This window comes from Electrona antarctica (genome assembly GCF_951216825.1).
Source record: "Electrona antarctica genome assembly, contig: scaffold_310, whole genome shotgun sequence".
NCBI classification, from domain to species: Eukaryota; Metazoa; Chordata; class Actinopteri; order Myctophiformes; family Myctophidae; genus Electrona; species Electrona antarctica.
The window spans coordinates 130276-157044 of NW_027638568.1; the positions used below are offsets into that span (position 1 = coordinate 130276).

The 26769-nt window shown below is 40.9% G+C and overlaps 2 protein-coding genes across 2 annotated transcripts in view; both read right to left on the reverse strand.

Annotated features, from left to right (window-relative positions):
• The window catches only part of lsm12b (LSM12 homolog b), a 119567-nt gene extending 108311 nt beyond the window's left edge, over positions 1-11256 (reverse strand). The window contains exon 1 of the mRNA XM_079530839.1: positions 11242-11256. The gene's annotated coding sequence lies outside the window, so the exon portion shown is untranslated. The remainder of the gene's footprint in view (positions 1-11241) is intronic.
• tanc2b (tetratricopeptide repeat, ankyrin repeat and coiled-coil containing 2b) overlaps positions 1-26769 on the reverse strand; it is a 60769-nt gene that overhangs the window by 29060 nt on the left and 4940 nt on the right. The window contains 7 exon segments of the mRNA XM_079530838.1: positions 105-341; positions 6096-6218; positions 6461-6569; positions 8117-8277; positions 10688-10855; positions 11350-11628; positions 12461-12630. Coding sequence (XP_079386964.1) covers positions 105-341; positions 6096-6218; positions 6461-6569; positions 8117-8277; positions 10688-10855; positions 11350-11628; positions 12461-12630 — 1247 coding nt within the window.

Below are 26769 nucleotides of genomic sequence, written 5' to 3' on the forward strand. Positions count from 1 at the left end.
AATGAAAAAAACAAAATAATTTCAAACTTTTTTTTTTTATTATTTTGTTTGCGAAATCGGATGGGCACCCCACTTAAAAAAAGAGAGAAAGGCCCACCACGTACCTTGGCCCTGCGGCGACACAGCGCGCTGACGATGGCCATGTTGCCGCCCGCCGCGGCGTATCCCAGCGGGGCAAGGCCGCTCTCGGACGGGGCGTCCACGTTGGCGCCGAACTCCAGCAGCAGGGCGACCATGTCCAGGTAGCCCAGGTGGGCGTGGACACACAGCACGGGGGCGTTCTGCAACACCTCTGTGCGGTAGTTCAGGTTGGCCCCGCCCAGCATCAGCAACCTGCTTACCTGGACGACATAATTACACACGCACACAACATGGTAAATGCACACATAGACATCAAAGGGGGCTTCAGCCCCTGCACCTTTACCCGTCTGTAAAACAACTGTCCTCTCCAGACCACGGATGCAGCATTTACTACACGGTGAAAGATATGCAAATGCCCTCCTCTCCTTTCCATGCCATGCCGGAAGGCAGCATTCAGGAGAATTGCGTTCTGAAGTCTCCTGAACTACAATGCAGCATTTTGCGTTCAAGTTCACCGCATCTCCACTAGCTAAAGAGTGCTGGGTTGCACCCCGAAAATAGCTGATCTAGAAGCTGATCTAATAGCTGATCTAGAAGCTGATCTAATAGCTGATCTAGAAGCTGATCTAATAGCTGATCTAGAAGCTGATCTAATAGCTGATCTAGAAGCTGATCTAGAAGCTCACAACGTGTGCTGGAGAAGGAAGGCCTGGTCGGTCCCTCATGGTATACATCAGTGGTTCCCAAACCTTTTCGTGTCAAGGACCTCCTCCCATGGAACTCCCTCAAGGACCCCTAGAGGACCTCCTCCCATGGAACTCCCTCAAGGACCTCCTCCCATGGAACTCCCTCAAGGACCTCCTCCCAAGGACCTCCTCCCATGGAACTCCTCCCAAGGACCTCCTCCCATGGAACTCCTCCCAAGGACCTCCTCCCATGGAACTCCTCCCAAGGACCTCCTCCCATGGAACTCCTCCCAAGGACCTCCTCCCATGGAACTCCTCCCAAGGACCTCCTCCCATGGAACTCCTCCCATGGAACTCCCTCAAGGACCCCTAGAGGACCTCCTCCCATGGAACTCCCTCAAGGACCCCTAGAGGACCTCCTCCCATGGAACTTCCTCAAGGACCTCCTCCCATGGAACTCCCTCAAGGACCTCCTCCCATGGAACTCCCTCAAGGACCTCCTCCCATGGAACTCCCTCAAGGACCTCCTCCCATGGAACTCCCTCAAGGACCTCCTCCCATGGAACTCCCTCAAGGACCTCCTCCCATGGAACTCCCTCAAGGACCTCCTCCCATGGAACTCCCTCAAGGACCTCCTCCCATGGAACTCCCTCAAGGACCTCCTCCCATGGAACTCCCTCAAGGACCTCCTCCCATGGAACTCCCTCAAGGACCCCTAGAGGTCCCCGGACCCCACGGACCTCCTCCCATGGAACTCCCTCAAGGACCCCTAGAGGTCCACGGACCCCACTTTGGGAACCACTGGTGTACATGGTTGGTATTTGGAACCTTGAGTAGGAATATATTCTGAGATCTGGTGGAAGTTTTTTTTATTTATTTTAGAGGGTTGTAGGGTAGGTAGGGAGGGGCAGTTGTGAGTGATAGCGGGTGCCCCAGACCAACAAGTCAAAGGCACCGCACACTTCACACAATTGTAATTTTGTAATGCCGTTTTATGAATTTGTCAGATTTTTGAGGGGGCCCTCCTATACACAGGTTTAATGTTTGTCTTTAGTTCAAAGTTTGTTTAGTAAACGTATTGACAATGAAGGGGAAATTTACGTCATAGTGTGTCGTTTATGTCATATTGTCTCTTTATTGTTAATGGCGTTTAATGTTTGTGTTGGCACCGTTTGTTTTACATCACATCACATTACATCGCCTAATCAACATGAGTTAGACTTTAATATATTAGCGCCCCTCACTTCACACAGGTGTGATTTTTATAATTTATATTTCCTTCTTTATCGTAGGCACGCTTTTATCATGTCGTCGTCGTCATTATCGTGGGTTGTTATTGTTGGTTGTCGCCATGGCCGCCGCCAGTTCCCACCTGATGTTGTGTGGGAGTCCAGACTGATTCAGACCATGGTCAGCTTGCACAGTGTTTTAAGATTAGGACTAGGACTAGGACTAGGACTAGGACTAGGACTAGGACTAGGACTCAAGTCTAATGTACAGGTCTTTGAGTGTCTCCCCCAAAGAGGAAGATACAATCTCCCAGCATGCAGCAGCACATCCTAGACATCGGACCCGGTCCTTTTCCCTTGGGCTCAACCTTCTTCCAGGAGAAGGTCTCTGGACTGAATTTCCACACATCATTGAAGGTCTTATAGTTGCAGCCACCAAATATGTACAGCTCTCCATTGTAGGTAAATGCTGAATGGTCGTAGCGTACTGGATGAGGCTGTGGAGATGACGTGCTCAGCCAGAGGTCGGTCTCTGTGTCAAACACTCTGATGGTGTTGTTGTACCAAGTGTTGTAGTACTGGTTCCTACAGCCCCCAAATACAAACATCTTTTCCCCGATGATGGTAGCAGAGTGATGTCCTGATTGACATAATTCCTCTGGTGTTAATTAAAGTCCAGACCATTGTGCTGGTGTCCAACTTGTACATGTCATTAGTGAGTCCAGTCAGCTTGGTGAATCCTCCATGGATAAACATGACCTTCTCCAACACACAGGCTGAGTGACTGTTCCTCGCCTCTGGAACAGTCCCAGAAACCCTGGGTTGGAACCATCTGTGGGCGTCAACATCAAATGCATAAAGCACATTGTAGTACTCCCCTCTCCAGGATCCTCCCCAGATGAAGACTGCGTCTTCTATGAGCACATTTGTGTATCCTTCACGCCTGGATGGAACCTCTAGGTGGCGTCCTCCTCCTCTTCCAGGGTTCACTGGGGTCAGCTTCCTCCAGCATAAAGACACTGTGTTGAAGACGTCAACATCAATGGGATCACTGTCTCCTCCAAAGCAGTACAGCTTGTCCTGCAGCACCACAGCTGCATGGAGACATCTCTCTGCTCCTCCTTTCAGATGGACGGTCCAGTGGATCATTCTAACGTCAGGTTGTTCTTCCTTCTCTGTCCCAGAATGCAGTTCTGTCTCTCTCTGTCCCACAATGCAGTTCTGTCTCTTTCTGTACCAGAATGCAGTTCTGTCTCTCTCTGTCCCACAATGAAGTTCTGTCTCTCTCTGTCCCACAATGAAGTTCTGTCTCTCTCTGTCCCAGAATGCAGTTCTGTCTCTCTCTGTCCCAGAATGCAGTTCTGTCGCCACACACCTGCCACATATATCACTACCAACGGTATAAACGTCACGTGGCGCCTACGGCCAATCCGTGAAGCCGGTGTGTTACGCCAGCCATATAGCACCTTTATCCAAGGCACTTTACATAGATGGTGCATTTATATAGCACCTTTATCCAAGGCACTTTACATAGATGGTGCATTTATATAGCACCTTTATCCAAGGCACTTTACATAGATGGTGCATTTATATAGCACCTTTATCCAAGGCACTTTACATAGATGGTGCATTTATATAGCACCTTTATCCAAGGCACTTTACATAGATGGTGCATTTATATAGCACCTTTATCCAAGGCACTTTACATAGATGGTGCATTTATATAGCACCTTTATCCAAGGCACTTTACATAGATGGTGCATTTATATAGCACCTTTATCCAAGGCACTTTACATAGATGGTGCATTTATATAGCACCTTTATCCAAGGCACTTTACATAGATGGTGCATTTATATAGCGCCTTTATCCAAGGCACTTTACATAGATGGTGCATTTATATAGCGCCTTTATCCAAGGCACTTTACATAGATGGTGCATTTATATAGCGCCTTTATCCAAGGCACTTTACATAGATGGTGCATTTATATAGCGCCTTTATCCAAGGCACTTTACATAGATGGTGCATTACATTCACCCATTCATATGGAGGAAACCATGCAAGGCACCAACCTGCACATCAGGAGCAATTAGGGGTTCAGAGTCTTGCTCAAGGACACTTCCACACTAACTCTGGGGGAGTTACCATCCGGCCACTCTACCCCTGAGCCACCGCCGCCCTGTTTTGTCACAGTGCACCAGCACCACAAAGCAGCAGCGTCACAGGGCACCAGCACCACAGAGCTGTTCTCACAGAGCACCAGCACCACAGAGCTGTTCTCACAGGGCACCAGCACCACAGAGCTGTTCTCACAGAGCACCAGCACCACAGAGCTGTTCTCACAGAGCACCAGCACCACAGAGCTGTTCTCACAGAGCACCAGCACCACAGAGCACCAGCACCACAGAGCACCAGCATCACAGGGCTGTTCACGCTCAACATCAACATCCTAAATGCTGTTGCCTAGCAACCACACGGTCTATTTAATACCGACACAAAGCCGTGCAGCCAGCGTGGCGAAGCGAGGGAAGAGGAAGACTTTTCGGCTCAGAATAAACCCAGGATTCGTCACTCTCTGCCAGAAACCTTGAATCTCCATATGTCTCTCTTAATCTTTTAAATTATACGAAATGAGGGAGGGAAAGAGAAGAGAGATTGGACTGGCGGGGTATGTAATGAGGGAGGGAAAGAGAAGAGAGATTGGACTGGCGGGACTGCCCATAATGAGGGAGGGAAAGAGAAGAGAGATTGTACTGGCGGGACTGCCCATAATGAGGGAGGGAAAGAGAAGAGAGATTGGACTGGCGGGACTGCCCATAATGAGGGAGGGAAAGAGAAGAGAGATTGTACTGGCGGGGTATGTAATGAGGGAGGGAAGGAGAAGAGAGATTGGACTGGCGGGACTGCCCATAATTCCCACATCCCGTTACTCCCGACTTCGTGTCTTAATTGGTGATCAGCAAATCACATAGGGCAGATAACTGACACATGGCTTGGATATGCAAAGACATTACTGACAGACTGACGATTATGCAGGAAAAATTGCGACCATCTCATATAATTGCGATTAGTGACAAGTTTAACTTGATATTTCGGATTGTACAGGTGTCATAGTGAGTCGTATCTTAATATGTGGGGTGTACCTTGATATCTGGGGCGTGTATTTGGGGTGTATTTGGGGCGTATTCAGGGTGTATAGGGTGTCGTACCTTGATATCTGGGGCGTGTATTTGGGGTGTATTTGGGGAGTATTCAGGGTGTATAGGGTGTAGTACCTTGATATCTGGGGCGTGTATTTGGGGAGTATTCAGGGTGTATAGGGTGTAGTACCTTGATATCTGGGGCGTGTATTTGGGGTGTATTCAGGGTGTATAGGGTGTCGTACCTTGATATCTGGGGCGTGTATTTGGGGTGTATTTGGGGAGTATTCAGGGTGTATAGGGTGTAGTACCTTGATATCTGGGGCGTGTATTTGGGGAGTATTCAGGGTGTATAGGGTGTAGTACCTTGATATCTGGGGCGTGTATTTGGGGTGTATTCAGGGTGTATAGGGTATCGTACCTTGATATCTGGGGCGTGTATTTGGGGTGTATTTGGGGAGTATTCAGGGTGTATAGGGTGTAGTACCTTGATATCTGGGGCGTGTATTTGGGGAGTATTCAGGGTGTATAGGGTGTAGTACCTTGATATCTGGGGCGTGTATTTGGGGTGTATTTGGGGCGTATTCAGGGTGTATAGGGTGTCGTACCTTGATGTTGGGGGTGTATTTGGGGAGTATTCAGGGTGTATAGGGTGTAGTACCTTGATGTTGGGGGTGTATTTGGGGTGTATTTGGGGAGTATTCAGGGTGTATAGGGTGTCGTACCTTGATATCTGGGGCGTGTATTTGGGGTGTATTTGGGGCGTATTCAGGGTGTATAGGGTGTCGTACCTTGATGTTGGGGGTGTATTTGGGGTGTATTTGGGGAGTATTCAGGGTGTATAGGGTGTAGTACCTTGATGTTGGGGGTGTATTTGGGGTGTATTTGGGGAGTATTCAGGGTGTATAGGGTGTCGTACCTTGATGTTCGGGGTGTATTCAGGGTGTATTTAGGTCGTACCTTTATATTGGGGGTGTAGAGGTTCCTCAGTGACGACAGGGCAGTAGAAAGCCCCTCCGTGCTGTAGGAGACCCACAGACCCTGCAGGACGGACGAGGAGACCCCCACCTTCTTACTGAGACCCTGGAAGAGAGGCGGAGACAAAAGATAAGCTCCTTAAACGTTTTGGGAAATTAACAGAGCTTTAATATAAATCCTTTCTATTGTCTTGAATCGCCATCAAATCGCATCGAATCGCATCGAATCACATCGTCCAGAATTGACTCGCCATCATATCAAATCGCATCGTATCGGGAAGAGGGCGTGTGTGTGCGTGCGTGCAGTGCGTGCGTGCGTGCGTGCAGTGTGTGTGTGTGTGCGTGCACCTTGAAGATGTGAGCCTTCAGGATGTGGTGACCCAGCTCGATGGTCTGCTGTCGGTTCAGCTTGTTGTCCTGTCTGGAGAACCAGAAGGCTAGCAGGGTGTGGCCGCTCCTGGAGAGAGAGAGAGAGAGAGAGAGAGAGAGAGAGAGAGAGAGAGAGAGAGAGAGAGAGAGAGAGAGAGAGAGAGCAAGAGAGAGAGAGAGAGAGAGAGAGAGAGAGAGGGTATAAAACCACAGCCTTGGTCCCAGCCAGAGTTTCCAAGTCAGCTTATTTACTGCAACTTTTGGCTTGAGTCGCGACTACGTTTTTCAAAAATTCGGTGGCTTGTTATGAAAATCGAACAAGCCAATGTTCTCTGGGGTCACAGAGAGGAACTATAGAGTATGTGTTGACCTTTGACCTGGGGTCACAGAGTATGTATTGACCTCTGACCTGGGGTCACAGAGAGGAACTATAGAGTATGTGTTGACCTCTGACCTGGGGTCACAGAGTATGTATTGACCTCTGACCTGGGGTCACAGAGAGGAACTATAGAGTATGTGTTGACCTCTGACCTGGGGTCACAGAGAGGAACTATAGAGTATGTGTTGACCTCTGACCTGGGGTCACAGAGAGGAACTATAGAGTATGTATTGACCTTTGACCTGGGGTCACAGAGTATGTATTGACCTTTGACCTGGGGTCACAGAGAGGAACTATAGAGTATGTGTTGACCTCTGACCTGGGGTCACAGAGAGGAACTATAGAGTATGTGTTGACCTCTGACCTGGGGTCACAGAGAGGAACTATAGAGTATGTGTTGACCTTTGACCTGGGGTCACAGAGAGGAACTATAGAGTATGTGTTGACCTTTGACCTGGGGTCACAGAGAGGAACTATAGAGTATGTGTTGACCTCTGACCTGGGGTCACAGAGAGGAACTATAGAGTATGTGTTGACCTTTGACCTGGGGTCACAGAGTATGTATTGACCTCTGACCTGGGGTCACAGAGAGGAACTATAGAGTATGTATTGACCTCTGACCTGGGGTCACAGAGAGGAACTATAGAGTATGTGTTGACCTTTGACCTGGGGTCACAGAGTATGTATTGACCTCTGACCTGGGGTCACAGAGAGGAACTATAGAGTATGTATTGACCTTTGACCTGGGGTCACAGAGTATGTATTGACCTCTGACCTGGGGTCACAGAGAGGAACTATAGAGTATGTGTTGACCTCTGACCTGGGGTCACAGAGTATGTATTGACCTCTGACCTGGGGTCACAGAGAGGAACTATAGAGTATGTGTTGACCTCTGACCTGGGGTCACAGAGTATGTATTGACCTCTGACCTGGGGTCACAGAGAGGAACTATAGAGTATGTGTTGACCTCTGACCTGGGGTCACAGAGTATGTATTGACCTCTGACCTGGGGTCACAGAGTATGTATTGACCTCTGACCTGGGGTCACAGAGTATGTATTGACCTCTGACCTGGGGTCACAGAGAGGAACTATAGAGTATGTGTTGACCTCTGACCTGGGGTCACAGAGTATGTATTGACCTCTGACCTGGGGTCACAGAGTATGTATTGACCTCTGACCTGGGGTCACAGAGAGGAACTATAGAGTATGTGTTGACCTCTGACCTGGGGTCACAGAGTATGTATTGACCTCTGACCTGGGGTCACAGAGGAACTTGGTCTTCTCCCCCTCCTCCCTCCAGATCAGCCACTCTCTGAAGGACGGATGGACGAACATCCTGGTTCCGTCTCTCCTCTTCACCAGGAACACAGACAGGTTGTCCAGGCGCTGGGAGAAGTCCTCCCAGTCCAGAGTACCCTAGACCACCAAGAAGTACACTTTATTAGTCCAGAGTACCCTACAACACCGATACGTACACTTTATTAGTCCAGAGTACCCTACAACACCGATAAGTACACTTTATTAGTCCAGAGTACCCTACAACACCGATAAGGACACTTTATTAGTACCCTGTAACACCGACAGGTTGTCCAGGCGCTGGGAGAAGTCCTCCCAGTCCAGAGTACCCCACAACACCGATAAGTACACTTTATTAGTCCAGTGTACCCTACAACACCGATAAGTACACTTTATTAGTCCAGAGTACCCTACAACACCGATAAGTACACTTTATTAGTCCACAGTACCCTACAACACCGATAAGTACACTTTATTAGTCCAGAGTACCCTACAACACCGATAAGTACACTTCATTAGTCCAGAGTACCCTACAACACCGATAAGTACACTTTATTAGTCCAGAGTACCCTGGACCACTGATAAGGACACTTTATTAGTCCAGAGTACCCTACAACACCGATAAGTACACTTTATTAGTCCAGAGTACCCTACAACACCGATAAGTACACTTCATTAGTCCAGAGTACCCTACAACACCGATAAGTACACTTTATTAGTCCAGAGTACCCTACAACACCGATAAGTACACTTTATTAGTCCAGAGTACCCTACAACACCGATAAGTACACTTTATTAGTCCAGAGTACCCTACAACACCGATAAGGACACTTTATTAGTCCAGAGTACCCTACAACACCGATAAGTACACTCTATTAGTCCAGAGTACCCTGGACCACCGATAAGTACACTTTATTAGTCCAGAGTACCCTACAACACCGATAAGTACACTTTATTAGTCCAGAGTACCCTACAACACCGATAAGTACACTATATTAGTCCAGAGTACCCTACAACACCGATAAGTACACTATATTAGTCCAGAGTACCCTACAACACCGATAAGGACACTTTATTAGTCCAGAGTACCCTACAACACCGATAAGTACACTTTATTAGTCCAGAGTACCCTACAACACCGATAAGGACACTTTATTAGTCCAGAGTACCCTACAACACCGATAAGTACACTTTATTAGTCCAGAGTACCCTACAACACCGATAAGTACACTATATTAGTCCAGAGTACCCTACAACACCGATAAGTACACTATATTAGTCCAGAGTACCCTACAACACCGATAAGGACACTTTATTAGTCCAGAGTACCCTACAACACCGATAAGTACACTTTATTAGTCCAGAGTACCCTACAACACCGATAAGTACACTCTATTAGTCCAGAGTACCCTGGACCACCGATAAGGACACTTTATTAGTCCAGAGTACCCTACAACACCGATAAGTACACTTTATTAGTCCAGAGTACCCTACAACACCGATAAGTACACTTTATTAGTCCAGAGTACCCTACAACACCGATAAGGACACTTTATTAGTCCAGAGTACCCTGGAACACCAAGAAGTACACTCGCGTTGTTAGCATTTTGTTATGCTTTAGCTATTGAAAAATAGCACATCTACAAGCTCATAGGTCTACATAGCTTGTAGGTCTGCTATTTTTAAAAAATCGAAGAACCACTGACATAGAAACATAGCTTTTTCAGAAAACTGTCAGGATGTAGAAGACATTTTTATAGAATCTGATCTCAGGTCAGAATGGGTTAACATAGGATCATCATGGATCATTTTTATAGAATCTGATCTCAGGTCAGAATGGGTTAACATGGATCATCATGGATAATTTTTATAGAATCTGATCTCAGGTCAGAATGGGTTAACATGGAGCGTACCTGTAGCTGATCTCAGGTCAGAATGGGTTAACATGGAGCGTACCTGTAGCTGATCTCAGGTCAGAATGGGTTAACATGGAGCGTACCTGTAGCTGATCTCAGGTCAGAATGGGTTAACATGGAGCGTACCTGTAGCTGATCTCAGGTCAGAATGGGTTAACATGGAGCGTACCTGTAGCTGATCTCAGGTCAGAATGGGTTAACATGGAGCGTACCTGTAGCTTATAGAATCTGATCTCAGGTCAGAATGGGTTAACATGGAGCGTACCTGTAGCGAGCCAGAGGGTTAACATGGAGCGTACCTGTAGCGAGCCAGAGTTGATCTCAGGTCAGAATGGGTTAACATGGAGCGTACCTGTAGCGAGGTCAGAATGGGTTAACATGGAGCGTACCTGTAGCTGATCTCAGGTCAGAATGGGTTAACATGGAGCGTACCTGTAGCTGATCTCAGGTCAGAATGGGTTAACATGGAGCGTACCTGTAGCTGATCTCAGGTCAGAATGGGTTAACATGGAGCGTACCTGTAGCTGATCTCAGGTCAGAATGGGTTAACATGGAGCGTACCTGTAGCTTATAGAATCTGATCTCAGGTCAGAATGGGTTAACATGGAGCGTACCTGTAGCGAGCCAGAGTTGATGGTCTGGTAGATCTGCTCGTCGGTCAGCGGATGTAGCGAGGCCACGGCCACGTTGAGCAGCGGCAGAGCGCGCTCGAACGACGACTGTGTCGGGAAGCGCATGTTGCACTGGAGCAGGTACACCTCCGCCAGGTTCACTGGCACCACCTGGCCAGCAGGGGGAGACAGAGACACACTGTTAGAACACTGGAACCACCTGGCCACCGGGAGGAGACAGAGACACACTGTTAGACCTCCGCCAGGTTCACTGGCACCACCTGGCCACCGGGGGGAGACAGAGACACTTTTAGAACAGGTACACCTCCGCTAGGTTCACTGGCACCACCTGGCCAGCAGGGGGAGACAGAGACACAGTTAGACCTCTGATAGGCTGTCTGGAACCACCTGACCAACGCACAGAGATAATTACTGTTAGAACCCCTCTGGTAATAATGTTGGTATATTTTTCATTTAATTTCTCTCTCTCTCTCTCTCTCTCTCCCCCCAATGTAAAGTGAATGTCTCTCTACCTTGTAGCTGGAGCTTGTGAGCACCAGGTATCCTCTCTCTCCCTCTCCCTCCCTCTCCCTCTCCCTCTCCCTCTCCCTCTCTCTCTCTCTCTCTCTCTCTCTCTCTCTAATGTAAAGCTTATGTCTCTCTACCTTGTAGCTGGAGCTCTTCAGCACCAGGTATCCCTTCTCGATGAGGTCAAAGGTCAGCTTCAGGTAGAGGTATGACCCCTGGCTCAGGGCCTTCAGGTGAGCGCTCAGCTTCCCGAAGGTGGTGTTGTCCATCTTGCCGTTGAGGCTGATGTTGTTCTGGATCTCGGGGCTGCTGTGGATGCGGTGCAGGATGTACCCCTGGAGGTCCTGGTCGATGGCGTCGTTCTCCTCCAGGCCGTCCAGCAGGATGCGGTGGAACGGCAGCTGATTGGTGATCTCCTGGAGAGGGGGAGGAGCCACAAGGTAGGTAGGTAGGTAGGTAGGTAGGTAGGTAGGTAGGTAGGTAGATAGATAGATAGATAGATAGATAGATAGATAGATAGATAGATAGATAGATAGATAGATAGATACTGTAGGTAGGTAGGTAGGTAGGACGGACGGACGGACGGACGGACGGACGGACGGACGGACGGACGGACGGACGGACGGACGGACGGACGGACGGACGGACGGACAGACAGACAGACAGACAGACAGACAGACAGACAGACAGACAGACAGACAGACAGACAGATCTTGTAGGGTGGTTCTAATAGTGTGGTTCTAATAGTGTGGTTCTAATAGTGTGGTTACCTGTCGTGTGTAGCCTCGGAAACACAGACGTTTTTATTTCCAAGGAGAAAAAAAAAAGTCTGGGTCCGAGTCCACTTCAAGTCGGCATAGAGTAGCGCACACGTGGATCGCTCTCTGCTGATTTATGATCGCCTGCACTTGTGTTTGTTAAATTAACACACACGCGCGCACACACACACACACACACACACACACACACACACACACACACACACACACACACACACACACACACACACACACACACACACACACACACACACACACACACACACACAGCATCGGTGGACCCCAGGCTAGGTAGATAGATAGATGTAGTGTGGTCCTGTTGTGTGGTCCTATTAGTGTGGTTTTACCTGCAGTGTGGTTGTATTAGTGTGGTCCTGTAGTGTGGTTTTACCTGTAGTGTGGTCCTGTAGTGTGGTTTAGTGTGGTCCTATTAGTGTGGTTTAGTGTGGTCCTATTAGTGCGGTTTTACCTGTAGTGTGGTCCTGACGGTCACCACCAGCTTCAGCCAGGGAGGGAACTTGTTGATGGTTTTGCACAGGAAGGACACGATGGTGTCTCCGTAGTCTGGCTTGTGGAACTCCGCCTCGTTGAGGCCGTCGATCAATATGATCAGGTCCTCCTCTGAAGAGATCTTACTCTCTGAAACATACAGATCAATATGATCAGGTCCTCTGAAACATACAGATCAATATGATCAGGTCCTCTGAAACATACAGATCAATATGATCAGGTCCTCCTCTGAGCTGATCCTACTCTCTGAAACAACCAGATTAAAATGTATGTTAGTTAGTTAGTTGCTGCCAGAGTGAGGTCTAGACAATACCAACTGGGGATTCCTGGATCTCTGCCCTCCACACTCTCCTATCTAACACCATGAGGGTCTAGAGCCTACACTCTCCTATCTGACATCATGAGGCTCTAGAGCTCTACACTCTCCTATCTAACACCATGAGGGTCTATAGCTCTACACTCTCCTATCTAACACAATGAGGGTCTAGAGCTCTACACTCTCCTATCTAACACCATGAGGGTCTATAGCTCTACACTCTCCTATCTAACACCATGAGGGTCTAGAGCTCTACACTCTCCTATCTAACACCATGAGGGTCTATAGCTCTACACTCTCCTATCTAACACCATGAGGGTCTATAGCTCTACACTCTCCTATCTAACACCATGAGGGTCTATAGCTCTACACTCTCCTATCTAACACCATGAGGGTCTATAGCTCTACACTCTCCTATCTAACACCATGAGGGTCTAGAGCTCTACACTCTCCTATCTAACACCATGAGGGTCTAGAGCTCTACACTCTCCTATCTGACACCATGAGGGTCTATAGCTCTACACTCTCCTATCTAACACCATGAGGGTCTAGAGCTCTACACTCTCCTATCTGACACCATGAGGGTCTAGAGCTCTACACTCTCCTATCTAACACCATGAGGGTCTATAGCTCTACACTCTCCTATCTAACACCATGAGGGTCTATAGCTCTACACTCTCCTATCTAACACCATGAGGGTCTATAGCTCTACACTCTCCTATCCAACATCATGAGGGTCTAGAGCTCTACACTCTCCTATCTAACACCATGAGGGTCTAGAGCTCTACACTCTCCTATCTGACACCATGAGGGTCTATAGCTCTACACTCTCCTATCTGACACCATGAGGGTCTATAGCTCTACACTCTCCTATCTGACACCATGAGGGTCTATAGCTCTACACTCTCCTATCTGACACCATGAGGGTCTATAGCTCTACACTCTCCTATCTAACACCATGAGGGTCTAGAGCTCTACACTCTCCTATCTGACACCATGAGGGTCTATAGCTCTACACTCTCCTATCTGACACCATGAGGGTCTAGAGCTCTACACTCTCCTATCTAACACCATGAGGGTCTAGAGCTCTACACTCTCCTATCTGACACCATGAGGGTCTATAGCTCTACACTCTCCTATCTAACACCATGAGGGTCTAGAGCTCTACACTCTCCTATCTGACACCATGAGGGTCTATAGCTCTACACTCTCCTATCTGACACCATGAGGGTCTAGAGCTCTACACTCTCCTATCTAACACCATGAGGGTCTAGAGCTCTACACTCTCCTATCTGACACCATGAGGGCCTAGAGCTCTACACTCTCCTATCTAACACCATGAGGGTCTATAGCTCTAAACTCTCCTATCCAACACCATGAGGGTCTAGAGCTCTACACTCTCCTATCTGACACCATGAGGGTCTAGAGCTCTACACTCTCCTATCTAACACCATGAGGGTCTATAGCTCTACACTCTCCTATCTAACACCATGAGGGTCTATAGCTCTACACTATTCTATCTAACATCATGAGGCTCTAGAGCTCTACAGTGTTGTCAGCCAAGCTGTCGCGCTGCAGTACGTCTACATTAGGTGGTACGCTTCTTTCCCCTCCTGGCTTTGCCCTGGGTTGGCTCCCATAGGGTAGATTAATCGATAACTTACTTGTTAAACTACTTGATAAATTACTTGTTAAACTACTTGATAAGTTACTTGGTAAACCACTTGATAAGTTACTTGGTAAACTACTTGATAAGTTACTTGGTAAACCACTTGATAAGTTACTTGGTAAACTACTTGATAAGTTACTTGGTAAACTACTTGATAACTTACTTGGTAAACCACTTGATAAGTTACTTGGTAAACTACTTGATAACTTACTTGGTAAACTACTTGATAACTTACTTGGTAAACTACTTGATAACGTACTTGGTAAACTACTTGATAAGTTACTTGGTAAACTACTTGATAACTTACTTGGTAAACTACTTGATAAGTTACTTGGTAAACTACTTGATAACTTACTTGGTAAACTACTTGATAAGTTACTTGGTAAACCACTTGATAAGTTACTTGGTAAACTACTTGATAAGTTACTTGGTAAACTACTTGATAACTTACTTGGTAAACTACTTGATAACTTACTTGGTAAACTACTTGATAACTTACTTGGTAAACTACTTGATAAGTTACTTGGTAAACTACTTGATAAGTTACTTGGTAAACTACTTGATAAGTTATTTGGTAAACTACTTGATAACTTACTTGGTAAACTACTTGATAACTTACTTGGTAAACTACTTGATAAACCACTTGATAAGTTACTTGGTAAACCACTTGATAAGTTACTTGGTAAACCACTTGATAAGTTACTTGGTAAACTACTTGATAACTTAATTGGTAAACTACTTGATAACTTACTTGGTAAACTACTTGATAACTTACTTGGTAAACTACTTGATAACTTACTTGGTAAACTACTTGATAACTTACTTGGTAAACTACTTGATAACTTACTTGGTAAACTACTTGATAACTTACTTGGTAAACTACTTGATAACTTACTTGGTAAACTACTTGATAACTTACTTGGTAAACTACTTGATAAGTTACTTGGTAAACTACTTGATAAGTTACTTGGTAAACCACTTGATAACTTACTTGGTAAACCACTTGATAACTTACTTGGTAAACCACTTGATAACTTACTTGGTAAACTACTTGATAACTTACTTGGTAAACTACTTGATAACTTACTTGGTAAACTACTTGATAAGTTACTTGGTAAACTACTTAATAAGTTACTTGGTAAACTACTTGATAAGTTACTTGGTAAACTACTTGATAAGTTACTTGGTAAACTACTTGATACGTTACTTGGAGCTCTACACTCTCCTATCTAACACCATGAGGGTCTATAGCTCTACACTCTCCTATCTAACACCATGAGGGTCTATAGCTCTACACTCTCCTATCTAACATCATGAGGCTCTATAGCTCTACACTCTCCTATTTAACACCATGAGGGTCTATAGCTCTACACTCTCCTATCCAACATCATGAGGGTCTAGAGCTCTACACTCTCCTATCTAACACCATGAGGGTCTAGAGCTCTACACTCTCCTATCCAACATCATGAGGGTCTAGAGCTCTACACTCTCCTATCTGACACCATGAGGGTCTATAGCTCTACACTCTCCTATCCAACATCATGAGGGTCTATAGCTCTACACTCTCCTATCTAACACCATGAGGGTCTATAGCTCTACACTCTCCTATCTAACACAATGAGGGTCTAGAGCTCTACACTATTCTATCTAACATCATGAGGCTCTAGAGCTCTACAGTGTTGTCAGCCAAGCTGTCGCGCTGCAGTACGTCTACATTAGGTGGTACGCTTCTTTCCCCTCCTGGCTTTGCCCTGGGTTGGCTCCCATAGGGTAGATTAATCGATAACTTACTTGTTAAACTACTTGATAAGTTACTTGTTAAACTACTTGATAAGTTACTTGGTAAACCACTTGATAAGTTACTTGGTAAACTACTTGATAAGTTACTTGGTAAACCACTTGATAAGTTACTTGGTAAACTACTTGATAAGTTACTTGGTAAACTACTTGATAACTTACTTGGTAAACCACTTGATAAGTTACTTGGTAAACTACTTGATAACTTACTTGGTAAACTACTTGATAACTTACTTGGTAAACTACTTGATAACGTACTTGGTAAACTACTTGATAAGTTACTTGGTAAACTACTTGATAACTTACTTGGTAAACTACTTGATAAGTTACTTGGTAAACTACTTGATAACTTACTTGGTAAACTACTTGATAAGTTACTTGGTAAACTACTTGATAACTTACTTGGTAAACTACTTGATAACTTACTTGGTAAACTACTTGATAACTTACTTGGTAAACTACTTGATAACTTACTTGGTAAACTACTTGATAAGTTACTTGGTAAACTACTTGATAAGTTACTTGGTAAACTACTTGATAAGTTACTTGGTAAACTACTTGATAACTTACTTGGTAAACTACTTGATAAACCACTTGATAAGTTACTTGGTAAACCACTTGATAAGTTACTTGGTAAACCACTTGATAAGTTACTTGGTAAACTACTTGATAACTTAATTGGTAAACTACTTGATAACTTACTTGGTAAACTACTTGATAACTTACTTGGTAAACTACTTGATAACTTACTTGGTAAACTACTTGATAACTTACTTGGTAAACTACTTGATAACTTACTTGGTAAACTACTTGATAACTTACTTGGTAAACTACTTGATAAGTTACTTGGTAAACTACTTGATAACTTACTTGGTAAACTACTTGATAAGTTACTTGGTAAACTACTTGATAAGTTACTTGGTAAACCACTTGATAACTTACTTGGTAAACCACTTGATAACTTACTTGGTAAACCACTTGATAACTTACTTGGTAAACTACTTGATAACTTACTTGGTAAACTACTTGATAACTTACTTGGTAAACTACTTGATAAGTTACTTGGTAAACTACTTGATAAGTTACTTGGTAAACTACTTGATAAGTTACTTGGTAAACTACTTGATAAGTTACTTGGTAAACTACTTGATACGTTACTTGGAGCTCTACACTCTCCTATCTAACACCATGAGGGTCTATAGCTCTACACTCTCCTATCTGACATAATGAGGCTCTAGAGCTCTACACTCTCCTATCTAACATCATGAGGCTCTATAGCTCTACACTCTCCTATTTAACACCATGAGGGTCTAGAGCTCTACACTCTGCTATCTAACACCATGAGGGTCTAGAGCTCTACACTCTCCTATCTAACACAATGAGGGTCTAGAGCTCTACACTCTTCTATCTAACACAATGAGGGTCTATAGCTCTACACTCTCCTATCTAACACCATGAGGGTCTAGAGCTCTACACTCTCCTATCTGACACCATGAGGGTCTAGAGCTCTACACTCTCCTATCTAACACAATGAGGGTCTAGAGCTCTACACTCTCCTATCTAACACAATGAGGGTCTAGAGCTCTACACTCTCCTATCTAACACCATGAGGGTCTATAGCTCTACACTCTCCTATCTAACACCATGAGGGTCTATAGCTCTACACTCTCCTATCTAACACCATGAGGGTCTAGAGCTCTACACTCTCCTATCCAACATCATGAGGGTCTAGAGCTCTACACTCTCCTATCTGACACCATGAGGGTCTATAGCTCTAAACTCTCCTATCCAACATCATGAGGGTCTATAGCTCTACACTCTCCTATCTAACACCATGAGGGTCTATAGCTCTACACTCTCCTATCTAACACAATGAGGGTCTAGAGCTCTACACTCTTCTATCTAACATCATGAGGCTCTAGAGCTCTACACTCTCCAATCTGACACCATGAGGCTCTAGAGCTCTACAGTGTTGTCAGCCAAGCTGTCGCGCTGCAGTACGTCTACATTAGGTGGTACGCTTCTTTCCCCTCCTGGCTTTGCCCTGGGTTGGCTCCCATAGGGTAGATTAATCGATAACTTACTTGTTAAACTACTTGATAAGTTACTTGTTAAACTACTTGATAAGTTACTTGGTAAACCACTTGATAAGTTACTTGGTAAACTACTTGATAAGTTACTTGGTAAACCACTTGATAAGTTACTTGGTAAACTACTTGATAAGTTACTTGGTAAACTACTTGATAACTTACTTGGTAAACTACTTGATAACTTACTTGGTAAACTACTTGATAACTTACTTAGTAAACTACTTGATAACTTACTTGGTAAACTACTTGATAACGTACTTGGTAAACTACTTGATAAGTTACTTGGTAAACTACTTGATAACTTACTTGGTAAACTACTTGATAAATTACTTGGTAAACTACTTGATAAGTTACTTGGTAAACTACTTGATAAGTTACTTGGTAAACTACTTGATAAGTTACTTGGTAAACTACTTGATAAGTTACTTGGTAAACTACTTTATAAGTTACTTGGTAAACTACTTGATAAGTTACTTGGGAAACCACTTGATAACTTACTTGGGAAACCACTTGATAACTTACTTGGTAAACTACTTGATAACTTACTTGGTAAACTACTTGATAACTTACTTGGTAAACTACTTGATAATTTACTTGGTAAACTACTTGATAAGTTACTTGGTAAACTACTTGATAACTTACTTGGTAAACTACTTGATAACTTACTTGGTAAACTACTTGATAAGTTACTTGGTAAACCACTTGATAAGTTACTTGGTAAACCACTTGATAAGTTACTTGGTAAACCACTTGATAAGTTACTTGGTAAACTACTTGATAACTTAATTGGTAAACTACTTGATAACTTACTTGGTAAACTACTTGATAACTTACTTGGTAAACTACTTGATAACTTACTTGGTAAACTACTTGATAACTTACTTGGTAAACTACTTGATAACTTACTTGGTAAACTACTTGATAACTTACTTGGTAAACTACTTGATAACTTACTTGGTAAACTACTTGATAACTTACTTGGTAAACTACTTGATACGTTACTTGGTAAACTACTTGATAACTTACTTGGTAAACTACTTGATAACTTACTTGGTAAACTACTTGATAACTTACTTGGTAAACTACTTGATAAGTTACTTGGTAAACCACTTGATAAGTTACTTGGTAAACCACTTGATAAGTTACTTGGTAAACCACTTGATAAGTTACTTGGTAAACTACTTGATAACTTAATTGGTAAACTACTTGATAACTTACTTGGTAAACTACTTGATAACTTACTTGGTAAACTACTTGATAACTTACTTGGTAAACTACTTGATAACTTACTTGGTAAACTACTTGATAACTTACTTGGTAAACTACTTGATACGTTACTTGGTAAACTACTTGATAACTTACTTGGTAAACTACTTGATAACTTACTTGGTAAACTACTTGATAACTTACTTGGTAAACTACTTGATAACTTACTTGGTAAACTACTTGATAAGTTACTTGGTAAACTACTTGATAAGTTACTTGGTAAACTACTTGATAAGTTACTTGGTAAACTACTTGATAACTTACTTGGTAAACCACTTGATAAGTTACTTGGTAAACTACTTGATAACTTACTTGGTAAACTACTTGATAACTTACTTGGTAAACTACTTGATAACTTACTTGGTAAACCCCTTGATAAGTTACTTGGTAAACTACTTGATAACTTACTTGGTAAACCACTTGATAAGTTACTTGGTAAACTACTTGATAAGTTACTTGGTAAACTACTGGATAAGTTACTTGGTAAACCACTTGATAACTTACTTGGTAAACCACTTGATAACTTACTTGGTAAACTACTTGATAACTTACTTGGTAAACTACTTGATAACTTACTTGGTAAACTACTTGATAACTTACTTGGTAAAATACTTGATAAGTTACTTGGTAAACCACTTGATAACTTACTTGGTAAACCACTTGATAACTTACTTGGTAAACTACTTGATAACTTACTTGGTAAACTACTTGATAACTTACTTGGTAAACTACTTGATAACTTACTTGGTAAACTACTTGATAACTTACTTGGTAAAATACTTGATAAGTTACTTGGTAAACCACTTGATAACTTACTTGGTAAACCACTTGATAACTTACTTGGTAAACTACTTGATAACTTACTTGGTAAACTACTTGATAAGTTACTTGGTAAACTACTTGATAAGTTACTTGGTAAACTACTTGATAAGTTACTTGGTAAACCACTTGATAAGTTACTTGGTAAACCACTTGATAAGTTACTTGGTAAACCACTTGATAAGTTACTTGGTAAACCACTTGATAACTTACTTGGTAAACCACTTGATAACTTACTTGGTAAACCACTTGATAACTTACTTGGTAAACCACTTGATAAGTTACTTGGTAAACCACTTGATAAGTTACTTGGTAAACTACTTGATAAGTTACTTGGTAAACTACTTGATAACTTACTTGGTAAAATACTTGATAAGTTACTTGGTAAACCACTTGATAACTTACTTGGTAAACCACTTGATAACTTACTTGGTAAACTACTTGATAAGTTACTTGGTAAACTACTTGATAACTTACTTGGTAAACTACTTGATAAGTTACTTGGTAAACTACTTGATAAGTTACTTGGTAAACCACTTGATAAGTTACTTGGTAAACTACTTGATAAGTTACTTGGTAAACTACTTGATAAGTTACTTGGTAAACCACTTGATAAGTTACTTGGTAAACCACTTGATAAGTTACTTGGTAAACCACTTGATAAGTTACTTGGTAAACCACTTGATAAGTTACTTGGTAAACCACTTGATAAGTTACTTGGTAAACCACTTGATAAGTTACTTGGTAAACCACTTGATAAGTTACTTGGTAAACCACTTGATAACTTACTTGGTAAACTACTTGATAACTTACTTGGTAAACTACTTGATAAGTTACTTGGTAAACTACTTGATAACTTACTTGGTAAACCACTTGATAAGTTACTTGGTAAACTACTTGATAAGTTACTTGGTAAACTACTTGATAAGTTACTTGGTAAACTACTTGATAAGTTACTTGGTAAACTACTTGATAACTTACTTGGTAAACCACTTGATAAGTTACTTGGTAAACTACTTGATAACTTACTTGGTAAACTACTTGATAACTTACTTGGTAAACTACTTGATAAGTTACTTGGTAAACCACTTGATAAGTTACTTGGTAAACCACTTGATAACTTACTTGGTAAACCACTTGATAAGTTACTTGGTAAACCACTTGATAACTTACTTGGTAAACTACTTGATAACTTACTTGGTAAACTACTTGATAACTTACTTGGTAAACTACTTGATAACTTACTTGGTAAACTACTTGATAAGTTACTTGGTAAACTACTTGATAAGTTACTTGGTAAACTACTTGATAAGTTACTTGGTAAACTACTTGATAAGTTACTTGGTAAACTACTTGATAAGTTACTTGGTAAACTACTTGATAAGTTACTTGGTAAACTACTGGATAAGTTACTTGGTAAACCACTTGATAACTTACTTGGTAAACCACTTGATAACTTACTTGGTAAACTACTTGATAACTTACTTTGTCAACTACTTGATAACTTACTTGGTAAACTACTTGATAACTTACTTGGTAAACTACTTGATAACTTACTTGGTAAACTACTTGATAAGTTACTTGGTAAACTACTTGATACGTTACTTGGTAAACTACTTGATAAGTTACTTGGTAAACTACTTGATAAGTTACTTGGTAAACTACTTGATAACTTACTTGGTAAACTACTTGATAACTTACTTGGTAAACTACTTGATAACTTACTTGGTAAACCACTTGATAAGTTACTTGGTAAACTACTTGATAACTTACTTGGTAAACCACTTGATAAGTTACTTGGTAAACTACTTGATAACTTAAGTTACTTGGTAAACTACTGGATAAGTTACTTGGTAAACCACTTGATAACTTACTTGGTAAACCACTTGATAACTTACTTGGTAAACTACTTGATAACTTACTTGGTAAACTACTTGATAACTTACTTGGTAAACTACTTGATAACTTACTTGGTAAACTACTTGATAACTTACTTGGTAAACTACTTGATACGTTACTTGGTAAACTACTTGATAACTTACTTGGTAAACTACTTGATACGTTACTTGGTAAACTACTTGATAACTTACTTGGTAAACTACTTGATACGTTACTTGGTAAACTACTTGATAAGTTACTTGGTAAACTACTTGATACGTTACTTGGTAAACTACTTGATAAGTTACTTGGTAAACTACTTGATAACTTACTTGGTAAACTACTTGATAAGTTACTTGGTAAACTACTTGATAAGTTACTTGGTAAACTACTTGATAAGTTACTTGGTAAACTACTTGATAAGTTACTTGGTAAACTACTTGATAAGTTACTTGGTAAACTACTTGATAACTTACTTGGTAAACTACTTGATAACTTACTTGGTAAACTACTTGATAACTTACTTGGTAAACCACTTGATAAGTTACTTGGTAAACCACTTGATAAGTTACTTGGTAAACCACTTGATAAGTTACTTGGTAAACCACTTGATAAGTTACTTGGTAAACCACTTGATAAGTTACTTGGTAAACCACTTGATAAGTTACTTGGTAAACCACTTGATAAGTTACTTGGTAAACCACTTGATAACTTACTTGGTAAACTACTTGATAACTTACTTGGTAAACTACTTGATAACTTACTTGGTAAACCACTTGATAAGTTACTTGGTAAACTACTTGATAAGTTACTTGGTAAACTACTTGATAAGTTACTTGGTAAACTACTTGATAACTTACTTGGTAAACCACTTGATAAGTTACTTGGTAAACTACTTGATAACTTACTTGGTAAACTACTTGATAACTTACTTGGTAAACTACTTGATAACTTACTTGGTAAACCACTTGATAAGTTACTTGGTAAACCACTTGATAACTTACTTGGTAAACCACTTGATAAGTTACTTGGTAAACTACTTGATAACTTACTTGGTAAACTACTTGATAACTTACTTGGTAAACTACTTGATAACTTACTTGGTAAACTACTTGATAACTTACTTGGTAAACCACTTGATAAGTTTCTTGGTAAACTACTTGATAAGTTACTTGGTAAACCACTTGATAAGTTACTTGGTAAACCACTTGATAAGTTACTTGGTAAACCACTTGATAAGTTACTTGGTAAACTACTTGATAAGTTACTTGGTAAACTACTTGATAAGTTACTTGGTAAACTACTTGATAACTTACTTGGTAAACCACTTGATAAGTTACTTGGTAAACTACTTGATAACTTACTTGGTAAACTACTTGATAACTTACTTGGTAAACTACTTGATAACTTACTTGGTAAACCACTTGATAAGTTACTTGGTAAACCACTTGATAACTTACTTGGTAAACCACTTGATAAGTTACTTGGTAAACTACTTGATAACTTACTTGGTAAACCACTTGATAAGTTACTTGGTAAACTACTTGATAAGTTACTTGGTAAACTACTTGATAAGTTACTTGGTAAACCACTTGATAAGTTACTTGGTAAACTACTTGATAAGTTACTTGGTAAACTACTTGATAAGTTACTTGGTAAACCACTTGATAAGTTACTTGGTAAACCACTTGATAAGTTACTTGGTAAACCACTTGATAAGTTACTTGGTAAACCACTTGATAAGTTACTTGGTAAACCACTTGATAAGTTACTTGATAAGTTACTTGGTAAACCACTTGATAAGTTACTTGGTAAACCACTTGATAAGTTACTTGGTAAACCACTTGATAACTTACTTGGTAAACTACTTGATAACTTACTTGGTAAACTACTTGATAAGTTACTTGGTAAACTACTTGATAACTTACTTGGTAAACCACTTGATAAGTTACTTGGTAAACTACTTGATAAGTTACTTGGTAAACTACTTGATAAGTTACTTGGTAAACTACTTGATAAGTTACTTGGTAAACTACTTGATAACTTACTTGGTAAACCACTTGATAAGTTACTTGGTAAACTACTTGATAACTTACTTGGTAAACTACTTGATAACTTACTTGGTAAACTACTTGATAACTTACTTGGTAAACCACTTGATAAGTTACTTGGTAAACCACTTGATAACTTACTTGGTAAACCACTTGATAAGTTACTTGGTAAACTACTTGATAAGTTACTTGGTAAACTACTTGATAACTTACTTGGTAAACTACTTGATAACTTACTTGGTAAACTACTTGATAACTTACTTGGTAAACTACTTGATAAGTTACTTGGTAAACTACTTGATAAGTTACTTGGTAAACTACTTGATAAGTTACTTGGTAAACTACTTGATAAGTTACTTGGTAAACTACTTGATAAGTTACTTGGTAAACTACTTGATAAGTTACTTGGTAAACTACTGGATAAGTTACTTGGTAAACCACTTGATAACTTACTTGGTAAACCACTTGATAACTTACTTGGTAAACTACTTGATAACTTACTTGGTAAACTACTTGATAACTTACTTGGTAAACTACTTGATAACTTACTTGGTAAACTACTTGATAACTTACTTGGTAAACTACTTGATAAGTTACTTGGTAAACTACTTGATACGTTACTTGGTAAACTACTTGATAAGTTACTTGGTAAACTACTTGATAAGTTACTTGGTAAACTACTTGATAACTTACTTGGTAAACTACTTGATAACTTACTTGGTAAACCACTTGATAACTTACTTGGTAAACCACTTGATAAGTTACTTGGTAAACTACTTGATAACTTACTTGGTAAACCACTTGATAAGTTACTTGGTAAACTACTTGATAACCTAAGTTACTTGGTAAACTACTGGATAAGTTACTTGGTAAACCACTTGATAACTTACTTGGTAAACAACTTGATAACTTACTTGGTAAACTACTTGATAACTTACTTGGTAAACTACTTGATAACTTACTTGGTAAACTACTTGATAACTTACTTGGTAAACTACTTGATAACTTACTTGGTAAACTACTTGATACGTTACTTGGTAAACTACTTGATAAGTTACTTGGTAAACTACTTGATAACTTACTTGGTAAACTACTTGATACGTTACTTGGTAAACTACTTGATAAGTTACTTGGTAAACTACTTGATAAGTTACTTGGTAAACTACTTGATACGTTACTTGGTAAACTACTTGATACGTTACTTGGTAAACTACTTGATAAGTTACTTGGTAAACTACTTGATAACTTACTTGGTAAACTACTTGATAAGTTACTTGGTAAACTACTTGATAAGTTACTTGGTAAACTACTTGATAAGTTACTTGGTAAACTACTTGATAAGTTACTTGGTAAACTACTTGATAAGTTACTTGGTAAACTACTTGATAACTTACTTGGTAAACTACTTGATAACTTACTTGGTAAACTACTTGATAACTTACTTGGTAAACCACTTGATAAGTTACTTGGTAAACTACTTGATAACTTACTTGGTAAACTACTTGATAAGTTACTTGGTAAACTACTTGATAACTTACTTGGTAAACTACTTGATAACTTACTTGGTAAACCACTTGATAAGTTACTTGGTAAACTACTTGATAACTTACTTGGTAAACCACTTGATAAGTTACTTGGTAAACTACTTGATAAGTTACTTGGTAAACTACTTGATAACTTACTTGGTAAACTACTTGATAAGTTACTTGGTAAACTACTTGATAACTTACTTGGTAAACTACTTGATAAGTTACTTGGTAAACTACTTGATAACTTACTTGGTAAACTACTTGATAAGTTACTTGGTAAACTACTTGATAACTTACTTGGTAAACTACTTGATAACTTACTTGGTAAACCACTTGATAACTTACTTGGTAAACTACTTGATAACTTACTTGGTAAACTACTTGATAACTTACTTGGTAAACTACTTGATAACTTACTTGGTAAACTACTTGATAACTTACTTGGTAAACCAATTGATAAGTTACTTGGTAAACTACTTGATAACTTACTTGGTAAACCACTTTATAAGTTACTTGGTAAACTACTTGATAACTTACTTGGTAAACCACTTTATAAGTTACTTGGTAAACCACTTGATAACTTACTTGGTAAACTACTTGATAAACTACTTGATAAGTTACTTGGTAAACCACTTGATAAGTTACTTGGTAAACTACTTGATAAGTTACTTGGTAAACTACTTGATAAGTTACTTGGTAAACCACTTGATAAGTTACTTGGTAAACCACTTGATAAGTTACTTGGTAAACCACTTGATAACTTACTTGGTAAACTACTTGATAACTTACTTGGTAAACTACTTGATAACTTACTTGGTAAACTACTTGATAACTTACTGGGTAAACTACTTGA